The 15,304-nt window shown below is 34.9% G+C and overlaps 1 protein-coding gene across 1 annotated transcript in view; it reads right to left on the bottom strand.

Annotated features, from left to right (window-relative positions):
• Positions 1–13,224, bottom strand: part of LOC124357787 (nucleoporin p58/p45-like) — a 49,606-nt gene extending 36,382 nt beyond the window's left edge. Inside the window, exons 1-2 of the mRNA XM_046809841.1 lie at positions 12,827–13,224; positions 2,405–2,496 (exon numbers count right to left, since the gene is read on the bottom strand). Of these exons, the coding sequence (XP_046665797.1) occupies positions 2,405–2,496; positions 12,827–12,891 (157 nt within the window). The 5' untranslated portion in view covers positions 12,892–13,224. The remainder of the gene's footprint in view (positions 1–2,404; positions 2,497–12,826) is intronic.
• Between the last annotated feature and the right edge of the window lie 2,080 nt (positions 13,225–15,304).

The following is a 15,304-nucleotide window of genomic DNA, read 5'->3' as shown; positions in this document are numbered from 1 at the left end:
ATAACACTAAATACTCTCAAAGACAAGTATTTACACCTGAACAAGAACAAAAAATTGCAGACTATTGCATTGAAAGGTCCAGAATGAACTATGGCCTAACTTACATGATGGCCAGGGAATTAGCCTTCAAATATGCCTTGGCTTTGAATCTCGATCAACGCATACCTGCTAAATGGCGTACTACAGGCTTATCAGGAGAAGAATGGCTAAACCATTTTATGAAGAGACATCAAGGACTTTCACTTCGCCAAGCAGAAAAGACTAGTCTGTCCAGGAACACTAGCTTTAATAAACACAACGTGGGAACGTATTTTGACAACCTAGAAGCTTTGTTCGCAAAAGTAGAAGTTCCTCCGTCAAGAATTTTAAATTTAGACGAGAGTGGAAGACTGTACTGTGCTGGAGGCGCCAAAAGTGATTGCAGCAAGGGGAACAAAACAGGTGGGCCAAGTCGTATCAGGAGAGAGGGGGGAGCAAATAACTTTCTGTGCCGTCATATGCGCCGATGGGACTTACTTGCCACCAATTTACATTTTCCCCAGAAAACGCCCAAACTTTGCCTACATGATTGGGGCACCTGAAGGAAGCAAAGCTCTTTATTCTGATTCTGGTTGGATGACATCAGCTCTCTTTTTAGAGACGCTTAAACATATCCAAAAGGCCACAAAATGTTCTAAAGAAAACCCCGTGGTTTTAACCCTGGATAATCATGAGTCCCACATTGGCTTGGATGTGGTGATGTACAGCAGAGATCATGGCATACATATGATCACTAGCCATCCACACACAACGCACAAAAGTCAGCCGCTGGATGTAGCAGTTTTTAGTCCGTTTAAAAGGCGCTTACGTTCTGAATTCAATCTCTGGCTATCTCAACATCCTGGTCATACGATTACAATTCGAGAAATTGCTCAGCTTACTGTTAAACCATTTGTTGAATCTTTCACTGCATCTAACATCAAAAGTGGATTTCGTAAAGCTGGAATCTATCCACTCAGCCGCAGTGTGTTCACTGACAATGATTTCAAGGGTGCCAGTGTGACTGACCGTGTTATGTCATCGCAAGTAGAAGAAACCAACAACCATAATCCAGTGCCTGGTACGTCATGTGACTTTCCGTTGATGGAAAATAGCCAAAGCTCTGACGACCCACAAGGCTCACAATCATCAAACAAGCCAACTATTGACCCGAATGTACCTGGCCCATCAACGCCACAACCAGTAAATGTTAAAAGACCTACTACATTGACGCTTACTCCAGAGGATGTCATGCCTTACCCCAAATACGTTCCTAAGGGAAAGGAAAGGCGAGGCCGAAAAAAAGGTCGTTCGCGAATTCTGACTGATACTCCAGAGAAAGATGCTCTTGTAGCAGAGTTAAAAGAAAAAGAACATAAGAAAATGTTGGTGGAAAAAAGAAAACAAGAGAGGGCAGTAAAAAAGGAAAGTAAGAAGAAAAAAACTGAGGGGGCCTGTAGAAAGCTGTATCAAGATGACTCATCTAGCAACGAAGATGAGATACAAATAAAACTAGACGATGGAGGCCTTAGTCCTGAAGACTTTTCTGAGGATGAAGAACTGTTTGATTACCTTCCTGATAAAAACTATGCCACAAATGACTTCATACTGACAAAGTTTGCTTCTAAGAAGGCCATCTACCACTTTATTGGCCAAATAGAGGAGCATGTGACTGATGGTTTCAGTGTGAAATTTCTCAAAAAGAACCAAAACTCTTACAAGTTTTACTTCCCAGAAAATGTTGAAGTCAGCTTTGTCGAAACCAAAGACATCGAGTTCAAGCTGCGACAACCAGATATAATTGGTGGGACATCCAGAGCAGCAAACTGCTTTGTTTTCAAGGAAAATTTGACTACTTTTAATTTCAAATAGTTTTTTACGTGTGTCTTCTGTTTTTTTCAGTTATAAAGTTTGTATATATGTTTACTTAAATATAGATGATGTTTGAAACCTATAAATGAGTTATTTTTATGTCCAATTAAACCAATTTTTAGCACTGTCCAATTGTGCCCCAATAAAAAATCATTTTGTCCAAAACTGCCCCGACGGGGCAAATTTGGACAAAATGTAGAGGTTTATAAAAAAAAAATAATCCACATAAAAGGGTGCTCAAATTATCTAGAAAATTTGTTGTGGGGTTCTAGAAGACCAACTAAACACAAGGCAAAAAACTAAAATTTTTTAACTAACAGTTTTCATAATTAGAAAAATGCATAAAGTGAAACATGAAATTACGCCCAATAGTGCCCCGGTCTCCCCTACACGTAAAAAGAGATGGTTTCAAATAAATTAAATTAAAACTATTTACCAGTAATGAACACAATGTAGTTCTAGATTAAATAATTAAAGAAATATTGACACATATGATTATCAAAATGTCTCTAACCTGTTGAAGCTGGAGCACTGAACTGCAAAGTTGTAGTGGTCGGGTTGGTAGGCTGAGCTCCAAAGTTAAATCCAGAAGTCCCACCAGTCGCTCTACAATCATCATGTTAATCTAACTTCTGGCAAGAGATATCTTAAATAATAAATACACTATATTTAAGAAATTTTGAGTGTAGTTAATGTCTTGCACCATATCAACTATATCACCACAAAAAATTGCAGTATTGTGCGAATTAATGTGAACAGAGGTCGAAATTCAGTTTTTATTCCTTGCGCACCTGCTGTGTGTATTGTCAGCTGTTAATAGTTCTGCTGGTTTTAAATCTAAAAAATTATTATATTAACGATAAATAAAAAAACCATCTATATTTATAAAATTTTACAAACAATGTAACATTTTCTTACTTTTTGTAAACAATGCATGTACAACACCAATGTAAAATTTTTACTCAAGCACCATTTTTTGCTGAAAAAAATTTCAAGCTTTTTGCTCATTGAATTATAACTTTAAATTCCAAAAATCTCAAAGAAGGGGTCAATGCTGGCCTTATTGACAGTAACCTTTTTTAGGTAACAACTTTGTTTTTACCCACAATTATTTATAGGCCTATAGAAAGTACATTTATATAAGTTTACAAATTTGTACAACGTTGTATTTTTATCTTCATTATTTTCAATGTCATGCACAAGTAATTAAATATGTAATGGTTCATCCAAGTCAGATAAAACTTCATCCATATCTACCAAACTAACATTGTCTTCTAATTCACTACCCAGTATATTCGTAATGCCACTACTGCTCAAATTAACACTTATTGTGAAATGTACGATAAACTATTTACTCGGCAATAAACATATTGAACCTATATAAACATAGGCCAACCTGCACATAAAACCTTACCCAAACATCCAAATTTTTTACTTTAATAATTTATATAACACGACAAACATTTATTTATACACACTAAAAAATTTAAATATCTAAAGATACAAATAAATAGCAAACAATACATGTATTGATCAATGGTGTAATAACAACCGAGAAAACACTAACAACACAATGTGTACGAGGTGAGTAGGTGATTGTGCAACAGAAAAAAAATAAAATAATAGTTCATCGTCTTCTGTGACGATACTGTTGCTTAGAGAAGTTCTTCTTTGTTTTGACATGATTTACACTACTTCCAGACAACAATAGAGTAAAAAAATTGAATGACGCTCTTTTCAACGCATTAGGCATTGTAGGATTTTACAAAACATAATCTTTACAAACAACTATTGTATAAACATTTATTTGCCTACAGGCTACAATGTTTCTGAAAGCTAAGAATACGCCCTTTCCAATAACAACACAAACAATCGTATCAAACGTAAACTCTCAACAGAGAATTTTAACAAACATACAGTAATTTTTGCGTATTCAGCAATTACACGAACAAATCACAATCGGAAATGTAAACATCAAAGTTCTAATGACAAATTTAATGAAACAAAAGAATGTTTTACAGTATAATATAAAACCTTAGATCTATATCTTTAAATTTAGTTATGTTTTAGTTCAAACAAAGTAAAAATAGATTTGCTGTGAGGGATCGTATTACAACATAGTTAGGCCTTGATACCATTTGAGAATGTAGAGCCTCACCATTTGAAAATGTAGTTAATTTTGTTAAAATTAATTTAGTTAAAAATAGTTAATTTATACTGAAGTTAGTTTCCTGGTTGATATAGGCCTAGTAGGCCTGTTATATGGTAGTATTATGTGGTTATTACTGAATGAGCCTTATACTGTTAAATTATATTTTCTATTCATTTTCTCCAAATGTGCTCTATGTCTAACATGAATAAGTGTAATAAAGTACTTAATATATACTACCAGAATGTAAGAGGGCTTAGGTCAAAAACTACTACTTTTAGAACTAATGTTTTGGCTTGTGATTATCACATAATTGCATTGACAGAAACCTGGTTACTTCCTGAAATAAATAATGGAGAAATGTTTAATAATGAGTTTAGTATTTTTCGTAGAGATAGGGATAGGCTAGTGAGTGGAATGGGCAAGGGGGGAGGAGTTTTATTAGCTGTTAGGAATAATTGTTTACAGTCTGAGCATGTGTTAGTTGATAGGTCAGAAGAGATGATATGGGTTAAAGTTAGGGATGGGAAGGGGTTTACTTTATTGATTGGAGTAGTATACTTTAGGTGTAATTCTAATTTAGATGCTTATATTATGTTTTTTGAATTTGTAGAAAGGTTATGTAGTACCCATAAATGTAGAATTTGCATTCTTGGGGATTTTAACTTAAGAATACTTCCTCATGAAGATTTAGAAAAAGGTGACAGCATTTTTAATGAGTTAAGTAATTTTATGAATTTGGGAAATTTGTCTATGCATAATTTTATACCTAATCACCAGGGCAGAACATTGGATCTTGTTATTTCAAATTGGCTGGAACTGGGTTTGGCCTATCATTGTGACAGCCCCATTGTTAATGAGGACAATTACCACCCTGCTTTATATTTGGAAGCTAGAATGGTGCATTATGGTTGGAATAAGTCAGGAAATAGTAATAACAACAGCATTAGTAGTTATAATTTAAAAAAAACAAATTTTGTAGAGTTGTATCATGGTCTTAGGAGCATTGATTGGTCCTTTTTGGATAATATTAATGATCCTAATTTGGCTGTGGACTTATTTTACAAAGCAATTTATCAAGTTTTTGATAACTGTTGTCCAAAGAGGAACAAAGTGAAACGTGGATATCCAGTATGGTATAGTAACGAACTAATAAATATTATTAAATTAAAAATTAGAATTAGAAGGAAGTTAACACGAAACTTTAATGAGATAGATTTAAGAGAGTTCAAAAGATTAAGGAAAGATATTAAATGTAGAATAAAATTGGATTATTATATTTATTTAAATAGTGTTGAAAGTAGCATCAATAAAGATGTGAGAAAATTCTGGGATTTTATAAAGAATTCAAAGAATCATAAGAATGCCAATAATCATATGTCAGATGGATGTCAGATTATTAAAGGGGATAGTAACATAGCGGAAGCATTTGCTACATACTTTAACCCTTTTACCGCCAAGAGCCTATATATAGGCTTTGCCATGAGTGGTGGTAAACCGCCAAGAGCCTATATATAGGCTTTGTCATGGGTGGTGGTAAACCGCCAAGAGCCTATATATAGGCTTTGCCATGGGCGGCGGTAAACCGCCATGAGCCTATATATAGGCTCTCTACACTTTCGGTTATTAGATATTGATGTTTCCACTGATTTTGATTTTGTTCATTTTAATGCATTCTGGACAATATGAACTTTCATAATAATATTGATTTGTTATGTTTATATTATTTTTATGTAGAGTATAGGTTACATTAAATCAGCGATATTTTGATGGCAGTGGCTATTGCGTCGTGGCCGTAGCAGCTGGCGCTCTGAGTCAGTTGTGTGATGGCGTGTTTATGAGCACAGTGGTTATTGTTTGGGTATGAAAGGAACAGTAATACTTTGTAAAGGTGTTTGATTTCCATTTACAGAACTTGAAGTGATCATTAGTGTTAGTTTCCAGTACGTTTCTGCAGTTTGTTCGTTCTGAATCATTCGGTAATAACAGGATGAGTAAGAGACAACGTTCTCCGGTAAGTGAAGGGACACTGTTCCAAAATGTTGTTGAATCGGGAATAAACGTCTTTTCAGACGAGGATAGTAATACGGACAATAGTTTGAACGATTCAAGTAGCTCTGATTTTGTGGATGACTCTGACGCAGATCCGACGTATAATCCAGACCTACCGAGTACTTCTGCAGGTCCTGGTAAGTGTACAGTTCCAAATCCAATTGTTACGCCTAGGCCAGATGTAGGCAATTTTTCAACATCAGATGATAGTGAAGATGAGAGTATCTATAGGACTCCAAATCCCTCTCTAACTAATTTGACGAGTACTCCGCTTAGGCGTGGTTCATGTATTGACGAGTTTTCTTCATCTGAGGAGGATATAAATAATGTCAACACACAGAGAGAAATATGTCACAGGCCTATCAGAAGACGTCAACCAAGAAGACGTTTACCTGCAATTGATATCGGTGAGGCAAGGGCCCGACAAGATGACCCAGAAAGCAGCTGGGACGAAATAATAGAGAACGAGGACTCTGGCTTCCAACACTCGTTCCAATACGCGGAACTGCCAGGCCCAAAACACTGCCCCCCTCAAGATTCAAAACCTATTACATACTTGAACCTGTTTCTAACATCTACATTGATTTCGACATTTGTACTAGAGACTAATAGGTATGCTACGAACTATCTGGCAGCTCATGTAAACCGTTTGTCTCCACATAGTAGGCTAAAAGATTGGACCAATGTTACAGTCGCTGAAATGAAGGCGTTTCTGGCCATTGTTTTGAATATGGGCCTTATTTGTAAACCAACAATTGAGAGTTACTGGAGCCAAAAGTCCTCCCAATCAACCACCTGGTTTAGAAAATTGATGAGTCGTAACAGGTTTGAAATCATTTTGAAATTTTTCCATATTACAGATGTTTCTAATATACCTCAACATGGCCAACCTGATTACAACCCATTGGGCCGGTTTCAACCACTGATTGACCATGCGAATAGATTATTTCGTCAATTCTACACCCCAAACCAGTCAATGTCTATTGATGAATCGTTGGTAGGCACTAAAAAACGTATTGGTCTAACCCAGTACATGCCAAAAAAGAAACACCACAGATGGGGAATAAAACTGTGGGTGTTGTGTGATGCAATAACACACTATTGTGTTGCATTTTCGTGCTACAAGGGCGCCAGAAACATGGAAGATATTGAGCAGAGAGCAGAATGTGGCTTAGCCCACAAAGTTGTAGTGAATTTAATGGAAATGGGGAATTACCTCAACAAGGGATTTCACTTGTATCTGGACAATTTTTTCACTAGCATACCTCTGGCTAGGTACTTGTACAGCAAACTCACTTGGCTGACTGGAACTCTTCGTTTAAACAGAAAAGGAGTCCCTAAAAAACTAAAAGGAAAGTACAGGGTAGGCCAGAAAGTATATGTGCGAAAGGGACCAATACTGCAGATGGCTTGGAGAGAAAAGAAATCGAACAAGTCACAGTTTATTATTCTCTCAACCAACAGTGAGGCAACATCAGTTCGTTACACTATTCGTAGGAATAGGAATATAATTATAAAGACAAAACCGAAGATTGTTCATCAGTACAACAGAGGGATGGGTGGTATTGATGGAACCGATCAAATGTTGTATACGTATCTGGACGAGAGAAAAAACTTAAAACCCTGGAAGAAAGTAATTTTTAATGTTCTCGGACGAATGGTACTAAACGCTTACGTGTTGTACAAAATAAACACACAAAAGCCAATGTGTCGGTATGACTTCATGGTAGACATTGTCGAGGAACTGGCTGCTGATAAGATAACTGGAAGAGCTGACGCTGGCACTGGCGGCGATGGTCCTGGAGGAAAATTCGGCCTGGAAAAACTGCCTGATACAAAACAGAAAGACTGCTCTGTTTGTTCAGGAAAAAACAATCCTGAAGGTAAAAGAAAAAGATCCAGACTGCAGTGTACAAATTGTAAGGTTGGAGTACACCCAGAGTGTCTGGTCAAACATAATTGTGTGTAAGGATCACGTAGGACATTTTACAAAGTGTAAAGACAGTATATTTTCTTAGGCTAGTATTACTTTTTTATTACTATTCTATTCTAACTGTTCTATTATCATCTATATGTATATTTTATAATTGTAATCTTAGTTAAATTCTCAATAGACCTATAGTTAATTTAAAGACCATAATATTTTTAAGTTTTTCTCGTTTGTGAAATTTACATTTTTAGTTCTTGTATCTTTTTATATCTTTTATACCTTTTTATATAAGTGTTTGTAGTATTATTATATACATTATACTTTTATCATCATTGTATTTTATTTTAAGGTAATATTTGATTAGGTTTATCTGTTGTCATATAATTTATAACTTACAAAACACATTGTCACGATTTTTTCCAAATTTTCATTTTGTACTTGTACAATAAAAAGGTTAAAACATATTTCAAATGGTTGAATTATTTTTTGAAACTTCCTGAAGTTCTTCTTAGTTAAATTTTAAATAGTATTGCATAAAGATTTTGTGGTAAAAAGAACAAACTTTGGGACTTATAACACTTCAAAGTTAATATTTGTTTGTATTAAAAAAAGAAATAAAAATTAAGTTAAAAAATTAAGTATTTAAAAATGTATTACAGCCAACATCTACACATAGAAAGTTAGCGCATTTAAAAATAAAGAAAACGATACCAACAACATCGTTTTATCTTTGTAATTAACGAAAATATAAGTGATAATGTAAACATGTGTAAAACTGAGCAAAATGCCGTGGCGGAGTAGCGACACGCTCCCAGACAGAGGCTTGGCGGTCGACGCAACTACTCATACAGATATCGTTGGCGGTCGACGCGCCAAGTGTGGCTTGCGGCCTGGCGGTAAAAGGGTTAAATCTACTTTCACTCCATCCCCTTTAACTGGAAAGTTCACTGACCCTGGAACTTGTCTATCCTCCCTAGCCTTAGTTATTGATAAGATATTTGAGGGTGATGTAAGTGATGCTATTAAATACCTTAGTTGTAAACGATCTGCTGGTCCAGATAAAATCCCATCATATATTTATAAGGGTTGTAGTGAAATATTTGTGAAACCACTTTGTGTAATTTTTAACATTTGTTTAATTAATTGTTGTTTTCCTGATTTGTTTAAATTAACTCGAGTAACACCTATTTTTAAAGGTGGAAATTCCAAGCTTGTACAGAGTTATCGCCCATCGCAATTTTATCAACTCCTGCAAAAATATTTGAGATTATTATTTGTAAAAAAATTGTAAATTTTATGACTCCATTGATGTCTGATAGGCAGCATGGGTTTCAAGCTAAGAAATCAATTGTTACAAATTTGTTAAATTTTACGGAATATGTCTTATTTCAAATGGATAATAACTCTCAGGTAGATGTAATATTTACAGATTTAACTAAGGCGTTTGATAGAGTAGATCACAGTTTAATTTTAAGTAAAATGCATAATTTAGGTTTCTCGTCTAAATTGGTACATTTTTTTTCTTCTTACTTTTCTAATAGGTTACAATATGTTTCTTATATGGGGCACAATTCTAGTCAATATTTAGTAACTTCAGGGGTTCCTCAGGGGTCAAACTTGGGCCCAGTACTTTTCAATTTGTTTATCAATGATATTGTTAACTGCACAAAAAATTCACAAATTTTACTGTACGCAGATGACCTTAAACTTTATAAAGTAGTCAATAGCCCTCAGGATTCCAACGCATTACAGGGGGATTTGGATGCAATTGTAGATTGGACTAGTAAATATAAGATCTTTTTTAATATTAGTAAGTGCAAAGTAATGTCATTCACAAGGAAAAAGATATCAATTTCGAATAACTATGCCATAAATGGTAGTAATCTTGAAAGGGTATTTGAATTTAAGGATTTAGGCGTAATTTTGGATCCTACTTTAACTTTCAATCCTCATATCTCATCTATTGTAAATAAGGCCTACAAAAACTTGGGATTTATTATTAGACAGTCTTCAAATTTTCATTCAATTTCAACCTTAAAAACATTGTATATATCACTTGTCCGATCAAATTTAGAATTTGCCAATATAGTATGGAATCCTTATTTTGCTAATCGCGTTAATTTAATTGAAAAGGTACAAAAAAGGTTTTTACGATATTTATATTTTAAAGAAACTGGTCACTTTACCTTCAATATTTCATATAATCAACTTTTAAGCATTTTTGAAATGGAAAGTCTTCAAAAACGTAGAAAATTAGCGAATTTACTTTTTCTTTATAAATTGCTGAGAGGTGAAGTAATGGATTCATTTTGCTTGTCAAAAATTAATTTTTACACTCCATCATTTTATAATAGATCCCAAAATTTGTTTCACATTAATTTTTCTCGTACAATGGCACATTTTTCATCACCTTTGAATACAATGATGAGATTGCATAATTCTTTGCCTGGGGAGGTTGATATATTTTTACATAGTATTAATCAATACAAAAGACTTTGTCAGAGGGATATAAACTGAGCTAGACTATCTAATACCTTACATACACACATTTAACAAATTACTACACTACCAATATTTTTATTAAGATGTGTATACGTGATTAAAAACGCACACACGCGCGCGCGCGCGCGCGTTCTTTTTGTTATGGCTTATCTTGACTTTGTTAATATTTATGATTATTTATTATTGTTGTTATTTTGTTTATAATTTTATTATAGTTACGTTGTTATATCTGGTACTTTGGGATTATACCGACCACACCCAGACATGAATCGTTATTTCACATTTCGTTTCTACTGATTACTAGATTAGCGTAGAACAATATTTCGTCAATATAAAACAGGAATTGTCTTATCGCAAACACCTCCCCATCCTCAGACAGAGGTCAAAGTCGAGCGTCTAGTAGATAACGTGATTGCAGAGTCTCGCCGCCCGTTCAGCTGGTGCATCGCTTTGTTGTACTTCCGTGTTTTACCTCTACATTTCTCCAAACACAAAAATTCAACAAAAACAAACATTTACCAAACTAAACTTTTTATTAAAAAAACACTCAAAACTTGTTTTTATTCTTGATCACATTCCGCCACCCAAAATGCGAGTGCCTCCGGCCATCAGCGCGGGGCAGCACCGAAGGTGCTGCCCCGCGCTGATGTCGACGAAAGAAAAACATCCCTCGAGATAGTACCTATCAGTAAAATATCAAATTCTAGAGGGGCTAATCAGAAATATAAATTGAATTGTAATGGAAAGGCAATGATGTACCGTGCAAATCACGTGATGCCGCGCGGCCTGCCGTAATCAGGATTCTCGAGAAAGATAAGATAACAGCGACAACAATACCGATCACAATACCTGGAAATGCTTGTAAGTTTGTAATTTTGTAATTGAAGAGTTGTTTTTTCGTTCTATCATGTTTGTTTCTATAAATTTCTATTTTTGTGTTCTTCATACTGGTGTGGTCGGTATAATCCCAAAGTACCTTATATCTATATATATGTATTTGTTATTTATCTTTAGGCTTAATTATCTATTTAATGGAACTATTTTGGTGGAACACTGGACTGGATTGAATTTATTTGAATGTGTGAATATTATTGCATGTCATCTTGATTTAAACATACACAATGTAATTGGGTGTGTAACCTGTATTGTTGCATGTAAATAAAATAAATAAAATAAAATAAATAAATAAAATAAAATAATGCATCAATAATTGCTTAAAGCAGTTGCAGGATTAAATTCCTTTTCCATGTCATTGTGAATATTTTGAAAGGAAATAAATAAAATTATTTCATTCACTATAAGGCATTACTTTTGGATTTTTTTTACTTATCTTAATTTTGAATATAGGCTAATAAAGAACAAAAACCTAATATGAACTGTAGTGCCCGCCATTATAGGAATTCCAACTAGGCCAGATTCAGGGTAAATTTAATTTTTAAGCTTTTTTCCCTTTGAAAAAAAAAAAAAAAATTGTGAAGTAGCTAAAGTAAACATTTAAGAATTTTTAAAAGTGTATAATCTAGTGCGGCCTACACTCGTTGTTTGATTGTTTTTATCCGAAGGCTTAATTCGATATTAAAATTTATTTAACTTACCACATGATTCCAAATTTTAATGTAAACAATAAACAACAAGAAGTAACTAATATTTTGAGACTTTAAAAATGGTGATGAATATGAGGAAAATATGTTTTTAAGAGATATTTCTCACAATTGACGAGATTTGTTTAAGTGGTTTCAACATGTGGGTTTGGTTCCTGGTAACCCATAGGGAGACTTCTTTCCTTCATTTCACAAAAGCGGTTATCCTACTCAATGTTATCAAGCATAAATATTGTAAGATTTCATGATACTAATTCTAGGCCAAAGTTGGTTTTGATCTTTTGTAATGTTAGGTTAAATTTATGTAAAATTAATGTACAAGATGCTTCTTGTCACAGTAATTTATTAAAACCTTTATATTTTTTTACAAATCGAAGTTGAATTATATATATATAATTGTTCGATACAAATAACCGATGTAGGCTAGGCCGCTTATTAAAGTCTACCCCCTAGTGCTCTAAATGTTTCCACTACTGGAATGTTTACCCTTCTAGGCTATTTTATTCAGAATAAAATAGGCAATTTATATATTGTTTAGTGACCGATTTTGCAATTAATGTGTTTTTTTTTTACTCTGTCTAATGGATGTCTTTTCCAACTCTAGGTTTAAAGTACTGGTGTTACTGATGCATTTACCCTATGGCACCAAATCTAAGGTTAACCTAAAATTCAGAAGGATTGTTGTAACCCTATTTCACTTACGTGCTACTTCCAAATGAAAATGATGGTGCAGACGTAGTTGGAGTTCCAAAACTAAATCCAGCCATTACAACAATTAAATTTCACCAATAGAAACGCAAGAACAAGTCAACACTAAGTTTCGTCACTAAAATTGAAGCATTAAGGAAAGATAACCCTATAAAAACAGCAAATATGACAACAGTCAACAACTACACAATTTTAAGCTAATTATTTTTCACATTGTTCTAAAAATGAAAATAAACATTTAAATCTATTCCAAGTATACACAATTAAACTTTTCGAGTAAATCCAAGTTTCAACTTTAATAAATCTACAACAAATTTTCTTCTGATTCTTAACCGCTTTTTTGTTGGAATGGATGGATAAACCCGGGAATCTTCCGCAACAGTTTCAGCCAGACAACGCAACTATTGAAAAGAACTGTTGCGTCGCGACTACTTCAAAAAGCAACGGATCGCAACTGTTGGAAGATGCAGTTCTCTGTAACGGTAAATTTACATAGTTTCTTAACATCGCTTACGATTTGTTCAGTTGCAGGAATCGTTTACAAAGAATATTTGTGTTTTTAAACTGCTCCACAAAAGGTTTTATTGGAACTGAACGTACTCTGTAGTACTCAACGGTTTTAAAAGCCGGTTACAGCGGTGGGTATAGCACTAACACAAAGTAAGCATAACTAAATAAAATGTGGATTAATTAATAGGTTTATTTAACCCTCTGAGCGTCCATCGTCGATATTTTCGACGATTCACACTTTCACTAAACGTCATTGTCGAAAATTTCGACTATGAACATTCATCTCTTTAATTCATTTTACGACGCTAATACCGGTGAAATCGCAGTATAACCTATACAGTTCGAAAGCCCGTGAGTTTTACTTTGTGTTTAGTGGTCTTTGGATTTCTCGTAGTCTGTGTTGAACATTAGTCTACATCGTTTTCATCAGCTGTTGTTTCCAGTGAAGCCTTGTTTGTTGTTGCTGAGATACGAAAGTGTAAATTTCACGATTTACAGTGTATTTTGTGCTGTTTTCTTTGCTATATAGTTATCAATTCGTAGTTATATAGTTGCTAATTGTTAGAAATGAATGATCCGTGTAGATCAAGTGACATAAGAGACATACTCTTTCAAACTGATGTGAGTGACTTTGTTGACTCTGATGTAGAAGCAGTTCCCAGCACATCCAGAGCTAGGCCTAGTCTTCAAGAGGATGATGTACAGTCCTTAGGTGGTATGTTATCTGACAGTGATTCTGAACTGACTGATTTTTCATCTGGCTCTGATGACAACTATGAGCCAGATTCATCAGACCTTGAAGCCAGTGACAGGGAAATCAGGGACAGAAGTAAGCCTAGGGCAAGCCCCCTCCTAGACAGTGATGATTCAGATAATGCTGAACACTTGGCACGTCCTGAGATCCCAATTATGCCCAATATTTCTAGGCCTACTTGGGTTAGGCTTTATCCTGGATCTGAAGATCCCATTAATGTTGCATCCCGCTTTCGGGTACGAAACTCTGGGATAAAAAACTGTCCCCCGAAAAACAGTTCTCCTGTTTCTTATTTTTCATTGTTTTTTACCCAAGCTATTTGGCAATTGCTCACTAATGAAACAAATACCTATGCTTCAAGGAAGACTGAGGAGAAAATAAGTAAGGGAAAAATAAAACAACAATCACGCATAAAGCGATGGGTCGATGTAACCGTTGCTGAGATGCGGCAGTTCATCGCCATTTAATCATAAATATGGGCACGACTCGCAAGCAAAATGTTAAAGATTACTGGTCAACTATTAGTAATCAGAACATTCCCTGGTCTGGCCAAACAATGTCGTACAATCGGTTCTTTCTAACTTCTTCTCTGTTCCATTTGACCTCGGCAGAAACTCTAGAGAAGGGGCAGCCTGGCTATGATCCATGGATCAAAGTCAGAGAATTTGTGGACTCGATTAACCAGGCTTTCAGCACTTATTTTGTGCAATCTCAGAACATCGCCACCATTGATGAAAGTATGATTGGCATGAAAAACAGATTCGTATTTATTCAGTACTTTCCAAATAAAAGGCATGCCAGATTTGGAATAAAAAAATTTGAGGTTTGCGACAGCGAAAGTGGGTATGTCTTGCATATAGTGGCAAGGACTTTCTTGAAGATGGTAATGACCCATTCACACAAAAAGTATTACTTGAACTGATGAAAAAACCAGGCTGCTAAACAAATTCTACCGCTTATTTACGGACAACTACTACACTAAGTTACCACTGGCTGAGGCTTTGTTTGAGAAGGACACATATCTCACAGGTACTGTTAACAAAAGGACGAAGGATCTGTCTAAAAGTATATTGGCAACGGAATTGGGAGAGCAAGAGAGTGTATACTTTAGGAGGGGTCCCATGTTGGCTGTGGGATACAAACAAAAAAAATCTCGGAAACCTGTGTATTTATTATCAACCGCCTGCCACGCCCAAGACCAAGTGGTT

The sequence above is a fragment of the Homalodisca vitripennis genome, chromosome 3, assembly GCF_021130785.1.
Source record: "Homalodisca vitripennis isolate AUS2020 chromosome 3, UT_GWSS_2.1, whole genome shotgun sequence".
NCBI lineage: Eukaryota > Metazoa > Arthropoda > Insecta > Hemiptera > Cicadellidae > Homalodisca > Homalodisca vitripennis.
The sequence above is the reverse complement of the archived record's forward strand: the minus strand, read 5'-3'. Positions and strand labels throughout refer to the sequence as shown.